Here is a 13,345-nt window from a genome sequence, read left to right on the forward strand (position 1 = left end):
GGGGAGGAAAAGGCTCCAACTGAGCATAAGGCACAGAGGACAAGAAAAGGATTAGGAGTCAAGAGCAAGGAAAGGAAGGATAATGCAAGAGATATTGCAGAGGTTTCAAAGAGCTGGAAAATAGTTTCTAGATTAATAGACCGAGTTGTTAGTACTTTAAAGCGACATTCAGGTTTTAACTTCTGCACAGAGCTATTACATAAAATAACTCTAAAGTAAGAAACAATTGACTGAAAGGAATTTACCTTTACTATATAGAGAAAATATACTCAGATTCAGCTGTTTCAACAGTCCTTGGAATTTTAAAATGTTTCAAGCCTTTGTTCGGCAAGCGTATCACCCGCTACCCAACCACCAGCCAGGGGAACCTGAAACGAAGTATAAGGGGAAGCTGGTGCACGAAACTCAGCTTAACTGCTTCTACATCAAACCTGGAGGTAAGACAACATTTCCCAGTTGTGTGCACGCAAACTGTACTGGTACCTACCTGCTGGGATCTATTTAAATAGAACAGTCTGTATAATATATGAAACTACACTAATAACTTATACTAATAGTTGGGGATAATGTACTGTGAATTCCTATATATGTGATCACACTACCATAGGATTTAGATAATTCTGGTAATTCGTAAATCTGTGGAGTTAAGTAGATGGATGGCTTCTCTTGGTCTTTTCAGCATCTAATGAACATTACTTTCCCACTTCTACTGTGACACAAGAGGAAAAAAAAAAGTCACAGGCAAGGCAAGTAAGTATCAGGAACAAGAAAGATAAAGGGTTTTTTTGTAGATGAAGAAGCTAAGAAGTTTAAAACATACAAAAGCTTGAAATATTAAATGCATACGTGTGCCTGTGAAAGGACTAATCTGAAAAGGGGGTTACATGAGGAATTTCTAAAAAGCAACTAGCTCTGTAACATTTTCACCTGCAGAAGAAATATGTAAGCATTCATGTACGTATTTATGCTGACCTGGAAATATCGACTTTTTATGCTATACAAGGAGGTGTGTAAGAAGCAGAGGGTATACAGGTAGTCACATGAAAATAACTTCTTAAAAAAAAAGTTATCTGTTCCAACTTGAACTCTTGAGCTTTACTGCATCATATGCCTATCTTATCTTGAAAAGATGTCCGGAATTCCCAGTGCTGGCAGTACACTCTCAGCAGTAAACGTCCAGACAAGCTAATATGTAGCTTATATGCTGACATCCATAAATGGGAAACACAGACTGCGTCTAGCCGATATACGCGGTATTATACTCCCTCCGTTCTATTCAGAAATTCATCCACAACTGCAGGATGCTTGGTACATGCTTTTGGTTCTATTGCGTATACTTTTCCTATCAACTTGCTTGCCCAGGCAGGGATACAGTTCCACCACACACAAAATAATTGCCAGCCATCAAAAAAACTACACAGCTGTGTTATCTTAGCTCCTTAGTCTGTTTCTTCTCACATAACATTTAGTTTCTCCGACTTCAGATTGGACTCCATCGTTCCACATAACTGAAAACCTATGTTAGGAATACTGCACTTCTTTTCCTTCAATTCTTTTCCCACAAGCTTCATCACACAACAGAAATGCGTCATTAGAGCAAAAAGATGGCTGCAGTCATAGTTACAGTTGCAAAAAGTCACTTTATAAATGCAAAGCATTCTAAATTGTTCGCTTTGCTCAGTCAAAGACTTCCACAACTGGTACCAAATCCTTAGGGTAGGAAGGGTGAGGAAGAAACAACAAAAATACCCTTTTAGGAAAGACTGAATAGAAATATCTGCGCTGAATTGGGTGGGGTGGCAAGGGACAGGATTTTCTCATCAAAACCTACATCTTCATCTTGAGGCCTTCCCAACTGCCATGTACAATTTCAACTGAAAAACATATATTGTATTGAGTTTAAAGGAAAACACGAATAACTGGAAAAAATAACTTTAGAAATACTTCCTAGTAAAAACAATTTTGCTTTAAAAACAAGAAACAAAAAGGGGATATTACGGTTCCTCCTCTGTTTTTACTTATTTGAACCCCAAAAACCTAAATCACAGAACTACATTTACTCTCCACAATAAGCACAAAAAAATCCCAAACACCCTAAAGTAGAATCAACCAATACACGCTAACCCTAGTCACGTTAGTAATTTAGATTGTCTGGGGTCTCTGAAGGTCACTTAATCCAGCCTTCTGCTCAAAAGAGGGCTAGCTTCAGTAAGAAGCTTCAGTTTCAGTTAGGAAAAGAAGAAATAGTGGTCAACTACAAGTTACCACAGAGAAGTATATTCTATTGCACTTTTCCAGTCTTTTTTTTTTTTCCCAGTAATTTGCATATTTCTTCACTCTACAAAAAATTATCCTGTTCCTTTTACTACATTAAAAATCCACTCCTACTTCCATAGATCCGAGCAGAGTTTAGTTACAGATTTCAAAAACAGGCGTATCGGGTTGTATACTCTGTAACAGGCAAGCCAGCTAACCACTAAAGAGAAAGATCATGATTCCTGATCTTAAAAGTCACCTGCCTTGAGCCAGCACTGCAGCATGTCCATCCACACCCAACTGCAAAACAGCGTTTAGTTATGCCATCAAGTTACAATCCTATTTTTATATCTCAACAGGCAAGTATTAAAGACTTTTAGGCATCCTTGAAAATTAAAATGAGACACAGAAAGCACAAAATCTAGTATGTAAATGTATATATTTTATAGTTTTATGTATAAAAATGTAAATCGATAGCTATACCTTTTCCAAGGGGCAGTTTATTATTTTTCTTGACATTCTGAAGCAATTTTTACCATCTTCAAAGCACATTAAAATCATTAGTAGATTGAAGTATAGAACACAAAGGAAGGAACTAGATGGCAAACAGCGTAGGAAATTAGTAATGCTTTTATAAACTAGTCTAAAGCTAGATAATTTCTGAGTAGGTACAAGGAAGTCAGTAAACTGAGCGCTAGACAGCTTTGCTCTCACATAAAAAAAATTATCATCACTAGGCGTCTGATAAGCAAGTTTCTTCCTGCTCCTATTTATTTGCTTCTCTCAAGAAAATTTGCATAACAAACTATAAAATAGTTAAGTTGGACAGAAACCATAAAAGAGGTTTTGAAAAAAAGGCATGCAACATGACAAAGCTCGTTCTGTCTGAAAGTCAACCTTAATTTTCTGGGTTTAGAATCAACTCTCACTACAACATAAATGTATTTTCAGTATGTATATTTTCCTTTTAAATTAAAAAAAGGCAAATAATATCTATGCCTAACAGCGTTAGCATTCCAACGCTCTCAGGAAAATTGAGGTTTCACTTCAAGGTCGATAACATCCAGGGAAGACAATTGTGACCTCTGCTGCTGTTTCTGTCTTGCTGGATGCATGACGAATATTTATAATGCTGATCAAAGGAGAGAAGGTGGAAGGGGAAGAAGGAGGAGCGAATTCTTTTTTTCTCTGAGACAAAAATGTAGACAGAACCTCAGGTAAACCACAAGCATTTGTATTCTGAACAAACAGCAGTGGTCAGTGCAGGCAGGCTTTAAAAAAAAAAAAAAGCTTTAGCCAAATCTGTTTAGCAAACAATAGGCTGAGAAGAACACACCTCTAATGAGGCCAAGGCCATTCTGCCAAAATTACTCTGAAATTCTATAGTTTGAACTTTCACTTTTGAAACACTTTTGTTCCAAATTGACAACCATTTTTCAAAGAGTTTTAAACTACAGAAATGTATTATTCAACAAAACATGCAGGTTCTAGCAGGCCAGAATAATAATTTTGCAATCAAACTTAACTTAAAAAAAATTGTTTTTAAGTCATTCAGCTGTGACGAAAACATTGTGTTTTGCTTAACGATGCAGCAACAGAAAGCCATGTAATATTTCTCAATCAGCAGACCACTGAATTTTAGAGAAAAATAATAAAAATTGAATGAATTTAAAAACATTTTCAAAATTAAAGAAGACCAATGAGCATTTGGGGAATAATCAATTGAATACACATTTCAACTTACTGTGTTCATCCCGTTGTGTTTTTTGTTATTGGACCAGATACTGTAGGTTGGCAGGTAGGTGGCTGACAAATAAGGCTCTCAATTTTAAACTGACATTTTTACCCAAACCAAAAACCAAACATAAACTCTATTATATCATAAAAACAAAGCCTGGAATATCTGTTTTCCCTGTCTCAATGGAAACAATTGAGCAAGTAGTTGTTTATTGGTCAATATGCAGAAAGCTGAATCTAAATATATACACAAGTAAATTTAACCACCAAATGCTGGTTTCATTTGCAAATAAAAACACATTTCAGAAGAAAGAAGAGATTTAAAATACTGAATTATAAAATATGTAATTTACTACAGACTAAGAACATATTTCAGGGTGAAAAAGACACTATAGTATCCAAAAGAAGATTGTTTTTCATGACATATTGATTTTTACATATCACTCAAATTCTATTACTGCTGTCTCCTGCTTTCCCTTCAGAAGTAAACTTCTAATAGTCTTCAAACTAAGACGTTCTTTACAAGAGAAATGCTACTTGCAGGGTCAATGGGTCTTCAGAAATGCCTGCAGAAGCGGGACACGTGTTACCCATTTAATATTTTTTACCAGGATGTATTTACTTCGAAGGGTGAACTGAAATGAGCCACAATCAGTCTCCACGATAAGATGTTCTTTTTAAGAGGGCTCTAGGACCTTGTAACATAGAATTTAAGCATGAAAAATATTAGTTTGAGAAAAACATGCAGCATTTTCTTTTCCTAAACATTTTAAAATCACTTGCCCCCAAGCATGTATTTGGAAAATTTTTCATACATAAATAATTATGACCTACAGAGAACCCATCCACAAAGAAAAAACAAAACTTAAGCTACTTCTTTGGACAGCTGGCAAACTTCTCTCTCCCTCCCACCCCATCTACTTGATGTCTTTGCAGTGTGGCAATCTGGGAAAATAATACCAAATTTTCAGGGTTCTAATAAACATATGATGGCAGGTTAAAATGGACAACTGAAACTAGTATGAGGTTGTGTATCTATCACATGTATCTAGACAGTTTTACCAAACCCACGCATGTCTGGCCTGCTTTTTTACCACTTCCTGAACCTCTATAAAAGCTCAAGTTCTACAGAATATGCCATATCTGACTAGGAAGCTTCATTCAGTTTCAAGCCTAGAAGACACGATCAAAGGCCTTGCCACAATTATGGCACAGAAATGAAAAGTAACCTCTATGCCCAAATAGGTATAGAATCTAGTCAGATATAGAATATTGGCTGATCTGTCACATAGTTTCTTTCTCCACTTACTATAGCGCAAAAGCACCCAATTACCCTGTATCAGATCTTCATCATAATTAGCATAACAACTAGTGAAGGTAGGATCTTACATCTTTTTCTGGCAGCTGAAACACTCAAGGTGAAACTAGCTCTAAGATATGCAACTTACTATTCACCAAGTTCTGTGTCCTGTAAACATGAAAAACAGTATTCAGTGATGAAATCATAAATCACTCGACTCAAGAAATAATTCACTGATCCAGCATACACCCATATACACCTGGTACAATATATAGTTGGGAATAGTTGTGATTAAATTATTATATAGCTAATCAGTGCTAAAAGGAGAAAATGAAGTTATTTTAATCAATAATTTAACAGCTATGCATTTCTTCTGAACTATCTCATCTAGATCAGCATCAAGTCTTAAGCAACACTGGTTTTCACAACAAATATCACCAAAGATTAAGGAAAAAAGCAGTCATTATGTAGTTAAGGTTACTCAAATACAGAACCCAGGAAATTTTTTTAAACCCTTAAAATCAACATATGATCTAAACAAAAAGAGAACTATTGTCTTACTTGCTCTCAGAGTGAAAGCATCTAAAATTGCAGTCAACTACATAAGTTTAAAGGTCACACTGAAAGTACCTATTTGATCCATAAACATTCTGTTTCTTGGTGGACAAAGATTTCTGCTGGCATTAAAAACTGCAATTTGAGGTTCCCTCCTGGCTTTGAAATTAATAACCCTAGCTCTAGCTTAACAGATTTCCCAAACTAAACTTTCCTGTGAAATAGTGGATCAGTGCAAACATTAACTGGCATGGATCCCAAATCCAGCCTGAAAAGTCCTGGAATTAGACTGTAGGTGTCTGCAACACAGTGTTTAGACAGTATTTCAACTTTAGATGACCAAGATCATATGGAACAATACAAGAAATAAAATAAACAATAAAGTAAAAAGTAAGATAAAAATATTCCTTTTTTTACTTCAGTATGCATAAAATTTATATTTATTGTGTATAACTTTGGAAAGCTTTTTCTATTGTAATCATATATTGGATGCAAAGCAATCTTTACAAAATGATAGCTATAACATGACAAAATGTTGGCAGACTTGTCCAGTACACAAGTACCACCTTTTGCTGCCAAGAGCATTTACTTTAGGCTGTGCGATACAACCAGGCATAGATATTCAGCTGTACTGAAATGAAGTTGATTTCAACAAATGTCTCGAATATTGGAAGGAAAAAAAAAACCCAACCGTTGGGCAGGACTTCTTTATTCCTCCAAATGCTTGCTTTTGTATTTTTCTGAAATTTACATTGTCGCAAAACCCAAATGTAAGTCCTGTTATATGGGAAAGCAACTATGCCAATTAGAAAAACAGAGGAAACTCTGCTAGTTTTGTTTTAGCTAATACGATATGTATGAAAAATAGACTAAGAAGTAACCAAGTCAAACAAAAGGTTAGAAAAAGATAAGTTGTTTCCAGATACTGTTAAGTATTACTGCCAAACTGTCCGCTGTTTTGCCAAGTACACAGCTATTACTGAGTACTCCTTGTTAGTATCTGAAAGCAGGAGATAAAAATAATATTATAAGATCAGAGCCTAGAAAACCCAGTTTTGGATGAAAGCTCTGTTTAATAAGGAATAAAGCTGAAGCCTTAGTTTTGCAAAACTTATAAAGATAAGTTGTACAATAAAGCAAAACACAAGGAAAATATTCACATAGAAATTTCAAGGCGGATATTCAGAAACGTGTTTAGATGATAGCCTAGTGAAAACAGATACTTAATGTTAAGGAGATTCCTTTATGTAGTAAAGGTTTTGAAATACACAGTAAGGAAGAAAGGGCTACAGGTATCTGCATCTCAGTGGAGAAATCACCACGTGAACAATCTGTAGGGACCTAAAGAAAACCTGGAAACGTCAAATGAGTTGGTAAATAACTTTTCTTCTATGAGTCTGTAATGCCAGTTTGCTCTGGAAACATAGACGATTCCATGAAAATCTGAGAAAACTAAAGTTTTTCCTTTGAAGTACCAAGCCATTCAGTTTTCTTGGAGAACTAATGATTAAGCCTTTGTAAGAGTATTTTAGGAAGATAAATAACTAGGGGCAACATATCCCTATACTTTGAACACATCTAATACTAACTGAAATCCTAAACTAGTGGATTTTTTTAGCAAAGCAAACATGAATCTTCTCTCAGACAACAAAATTCTCAAATTAATTAACAGATACAGATTTACCCACGGTTAGATCAAACAGGTAACTGTGGTAAAAATCAGACCCACAGACCCAGGCTGAAGATGACTTTATAAAACCGGGAGTACACCGGCTGGGGATTTTGTTATTTCTCTTTTCGTGGTTGCCCCATAGGAACGATACAGTAAAGAGTGCTCCGAGGTCAAGAAGCTATCAAAGCTTGTGGCTGAGAGATCCTAAACTGAAAGAAACGTGTTGTTACTTTCACATTGCCACTGGCAAATTGTGAGTGTAGGTGGTGTGGGTTCACCCCAGCCGGCAGCTCAGCCCCACAGAGCTGCTCGCTGCATCCCCTCGGTGGGATGGGGAGAGATCAGAAGGGCAAAAGTAAGAAAACTCGTGGGTTGAGAATAAAGACAGTTTAATACGTAAAGCAAAGCTGTGCACACAAGCAAAGCAAAATAAGGAATTCATTCACTACTTGCCATCAGCAGGCAGATATTTAGCCATTTCCAGGGAAGCAGGGCTTCATCATGTGTAATGGTTACTTCGGAAGACAAATGCCATAACTCCAAACATCCCCTCTTCCTCCTTCCTCCCCCAGCTTTTATTGCCAAGCACAACATCCTAATAGCCTGGGGTATCGCTTTAATCAGTTGGGGTCAGCTGTCCCAGCTGTGTCCCTTCCCAAATTTTGTGCACCCCCAGTCTATTCACTGGCAGGGCAGCGTGAGAAAGAGAGAAGGCCTTGATACTGTGCAAACACAGTTCAGCAGTAACTACCCTAAAAGAACCATTGCCTAGACAGAAAAAAAATTAGAAAAGAAGCCTTCTCATTTCACTATTGCATAATTAGACACAAAGCCCCCGACAAGTTACTTGAGCACAGGCCCACTGCTCAGAAGCATATTTTATTACTTATATTTGAGACCCTGCAAATCTAAAATTCTGACATCTCTTACTGAACAAATGGCTTACACCCCCCTAAACCCTCCAATTTTTCTCCTAACAAAAAACCAAACGAGTCACAGTTTACGTGTAGTACTCAGACTACAGACTGTCTTACTTCATCTCAGCATAGAGTTATGACAACTGTAATTACTCTTTATACCTATTACTCTTATAGGTATATCACTCTTTATACCAATTACTCTTTATACCTAATTACTCTTTATACCAATTGATTCAACAAAAATGAACAATTAATAGATCAGATTTCAAAAGGTAGCTATTACTATATACACAAATAAACTCCTAAAGGAATTTCAAAATGAAATAAAAAAAGATTACATAGAAAAGAGTCCTCAAATTCAGATGGGATAAGTCTTGTGGTACTTAAAATGCTAATGTCTGGTCTAGTCTAGGTTAGCTTGGAGGTGTCTGCATTTCTTTTCAGTTTCTTTGGGAATTTCAATTCTTCATCAGCCTATCAAATACTCTCAAAAACAGAAGCTTAATTTAGGTTATTTAACATGTTATTTCTCTATGTTTCTACCACAGAGCATGTGTGAACAAGAGGATTCCCTCTTGATATACTTTCCAACTCCAAGTTGAATTTATGAAGTAAAAGGGTCTAGCAGATTATCAAACTGGGCTGCTTTGTATGCCCCGAATTTCCTCTGCTTTTACTTCATCCAGAGGGAATGCTTCTGCATCACAGTTTACATAAAACATTTTTGCAATCTGCTTTTATGCATCAAGCACAAAACATAGATCATACTACAGTTCTGCTTCCAAGTACAGACATAAACTGTATAACTGCTCATGCTCATATAACTGAACATTGTAACAATCTATATGTATATCTGCATGTTAAAGTACAGCTTTTTCATGTCTTCCATTTATTTCTGAGTTTGCCTGACACTTACTAATTCTTGTATAAAGATAATCATGTAAGATAAACACAGAGCCCAAAGTAATAACTTTGTCTTTCATCAGGGTTTAAATTGGGCTCAACACTATGTTGTCAAGAGTTACCCATAATAGTTTAGAAGTCATCTGCCTTCCGACTTGCTGTAAGGACGGTATTTTGGAGCTGAAGCAGAAGACAGGGTTTGAATTGGCTGCATTTTTATGCAGGAACCCAAGAATACAAATATTGCTCCAATGCTCAGTAGATCTAATTTATGGCGAGACTTCCCAACGCTGACTGGGGTGTACTGAGAACACACGCATATCTCTCTAAGCCCATCACATGCACGTGAACATAAAAATCTACTATTTGTCAGTTAAATGAAGATATTACTGTTAAGCACATTCTAATACTTTCTTCAGAAGAGTAGCATTTTAGGAAGCACTGAGTGACTCTTCTCTTTCAGCATGTCAAAAGGCAAAATTTATTCCTTTAATTGTAACTGTTAACCAGCTAGTTTCAGCCCCTGACAGCTGCAGTGCAATCATTTAGAAGGCTTTAACCAAGAGCAGACTCTGAAGAGAAGCTGACTTCTTCAGTATTTAACCCAACATACCACATACTTACATCTGGCATTTCTGTACAGTAGAAATGGGTCCTGCAGCTGGAAATCGAGGTCTTTAGTAATGGGTTCTGTTCGATTTTCCATGCTCAGTCTGTTCATAATTGTGAAGCCATGCCTTGGAGAAGCCGATCTGAAAATTATCAATTAGAAATCACATCAAGTCAAGGAAAAAAAGAAATTACTGGAATTTCTTTGTTGTATCGTTCTCCAAAATTGTTTTTTTATTTCTAAGACATACTACAAAAATCTAATTTTGTTGCCAGGGAAAGAACAATTGACTTTTGCAGTGTTTCATGTGATCCTTTTAATTATGTCAAAACCCTACATTATGTATGAGAAATAACAGAAGCACCATTGGCCTCACAATAGCTACATAGAGTATGCCACATCTGTGATACTATTATTTGAGGTCCAATGATTTAGTCACAGCACAATCATATCTGCATGTTCAGTTGTCACTTCAAGCTATAAGGCCTACAACTTCTGAACAGGCAAGATGTTACAAAACCTCACTTTGTCCCAGACCATCAGCATCACATTATCCAACCATCTACCCTACAGCTTCTCGCCAGAGAAGAAAAGAGCAATTAGAACGATTCAGTCACGGGCCAGAGCAAGTATATTTTTTAATACTCAGGTTAACAATTGCAGACAGCAACAGTCATCCCAGATAGGATCTTCCATACCATCTAAAGCATAAGAACAAGAGTGAGAGTGGTGAAACACTGGAACAGGCTGCCCAGAAAGCTGTGGATGCCCCATCATTGGAAGTGTTCAAGGTCAGGCTGGACGGGGCTTTGAGCAACCTGATCTCTTGAAAGATGTACCTGCCTGCGGCAGGGAGTTGGACTAGATGATCTTTAAAGGTCCCTTCCAACCCAAGCCATTCTATGACTCTAAATCATTATGCTCATTCATGGGGGTTATGCTTCAAGTCCATTAGATAATTTTTATTAATGTGAGCAGTTAAACACATCGCGATTCTGCCAGGAGATATTACTTTCAAACCAAGTATGAAAATAAATGAAAAGATGACGGCTAAACATTTGGGAAAACTGCCGTCTCTGGTAATCGCTGGTGGGTGGATTTCTCTATGAAATCCAAAGCACAGGAACCTGCATTACAGGATTGGTGTCAGCAGAAAATTAAACAGAAGTGGAACCCTTAATAAGAATCTGTGTTTCCAACACTCAGTACTTCGCTTAGAAAAACACAAAGAAAGAAACAAAAAAACTGTCCACTTCCATTGGTGTTAACCCAGTCAGAAGTCTGATTTTTTTGACCATTCCTCAGAATTAGCAAAGTTCAGATACGTGTTAAATAAGTCAGCTCAAGCAAAATGGTCACATTACTTTACATTGTTACTTCTCCTTACTGTTATGACAAGGGTAACACCAGCAGTGTCCAACCTACTATCTGTTGGCAGTGCTTTTCCAGAAGACTTTCATGACTTTGTTCAAAGCCATGGGAAATTAAAGTTAAAACTGACGGAGAGGGCAATGTATGATGTTATTAACAGCTCATAACCTGTTCCATACTGTTGCCTATAGGGCAGCCAGGGTAGCAATCTCGGCTGTAAGTGGAAACTTTCTCAGCCAACAAAAAGAACAGTGAAAGATCACAGATGCTACAAGTGCCAGGTTACACGTCAGTTTTAGAGTTTTAAAACCAACATTCCAGAGAAATACTACTTCCATTTGCAGTACACAACTAGCCACTTCCACTTACTGCTAGTGCAACTAAGGGTCAGTTCTTTCCTCTTGTGGTGGTAATTAAAACAGCATCTTATCTCCACTTACCTGAAAGCAGCTTAGAAAAATTACTGATGATGATTTACAATACTGATACAGAAGAGCTCAAAAGATTAAAACCAGCATTCCCACTTCACACAAAGCTCACAGTCTCTTGGGCCTCCCTGTCACTTCACACATATATTCTCTCGCCTTCTCAAAACATTCTCTTGCTTTCTCAGTTCTCCTATCAGATTGTCATCAACATAAATGTTGAAGGAGAAAGTTTCTGCTTTGGTGTCCCATCTCAACAGCTACTGCAAGATCTGTTTACTGTATTATTTCCTGATTTTAACAATAGTCACAGGGAAATGCTGAGGCATTAACTTGGAAACCCAAACATAGGGCAGGCTTCACCACAGATCTAAGGTACATGCAGGAATAAATGATGTAACCAATGCTCTGAAAAGCCACAACTAGAGCTGCTACAAAAGAAAGAATTAAAAACATGCAAAAGGTTAGATGAAATATGCATGAAAAATGAACAATCCGACAAGTAGTATGGAAGTTCCTTAAGCAGGGAACAAAATACTTTGTAAGTTCTACCATTCCCTTACTTTAAGAAATACCATTATATATTTCACTATTTGTTTTTTGTTCAGATACCTTTTAAACTGCAAATGCTACACCGTATTTAAAACAATGTAACAGATTTCTATGGTTTACCCATATTAAGATTTAAATCACATTTGAAAGTCTTATCCAAATATAAGGTGATCTCTCGTTCCTAAGGTTTTCTTTCCCGTATTTGCCTCTGCCAATTTCAGTTTCTTTTCATCCTTAAACATGGAGGAGCATTTTACTTCATTCAGCCACATTCCACTCCAGCTAGCTTTTCCACATCCTCAGGTTTCACCTGCAGACACTGAAACATTACATCCTCACCTTGTGTAAACAAACAGTGTTCCCTCCACATCAGTCTTCTCCTGAAGAAAGGGAAAGTTAAGAAAGTTGAAATCAGAGCAACGTTTTGCTAGCCATCAGTGAGCCCCCTCTTTATCTCTGAATTACCGATACCACCAGTTACACCTCTCTCACCTAAGCCATGGAAAACCAACTAAATCTAATTTCATCAACTACAGCTAGCGCAGGTCACCATGTAGCTGACCCAAGTGTTAGGGCAAGACATGAAAAGGCTGAAGGCTCGACACCACAAGACTAAACACTGTGGTGGACAGGCCAGACTTGGGGGGGGGGATGTTTCCAAACGGTGCCTGCCCTCAGGGGCGACACTAGGCCCAGGGAAGGGGGACCCCACACAAAAGGCAGATTGCGCAAGTTTGTCAGACACAGGCCCTAAGCCCCACTGTTATAGCAAACCAAGAACCACCCGCGAACAGACAGAATGTTAAATTACCAAAAGATTCTCCACGTTAATTAATATTTCTAATCTTAAAATAGTCTTTTTAGTAGCTGTAACTCCAATACACTTTTGTACCCACTTTGGTTCCACTACAGACATTTTGATAGCAGAGGAGCTCCTGAGGCCTACACGTTGGTCTAAACCCCAGCCTCTGCCCTGCAGGAGAAAACCTTTAAAACCCTGTAACGCCTTTCAAAACCTGCCCCCCAGCCACCACAGGGCTCCCC

General features: G+C 37.5%; 1 protein-coding gene across 1 annotated transcript in view; it reads right to left on the reverse strand.

Moving 5' to 3' along the window:
• DCP1B (decapping mRNA 1B) overlaps positions 1-13,345 on the reverse strand; it is a 49,051-nt gene that overhangs the window by 34,872 nt on the left and 834 nt on the right. The window contains 2 exon segments of the mRNA XM_009879748.1: positions 9,968-10,095; positions 12,641-12,681. Of these exon segments, the coding sequence (XP_009878050.1) occupies positions 9,968-10,095; positions 12,641-12,681 (169 nt within the window).

This window comes from Charadrius vociferus, unplaced genomic scaffold (genome assembly GCF_000708025.1).
Source record: "Charadrius vociferus isolate BGI_N301 unplaced genomic scaffold, ASM70802v2 scaffold90, whole genome shotgun sequence".
Lineage (NCBI taxonomy): Eukaryota > Metazoa > Chordata > Aves > Charadriiformes > Charadriidae > Charadrius > Charadrius vociferus.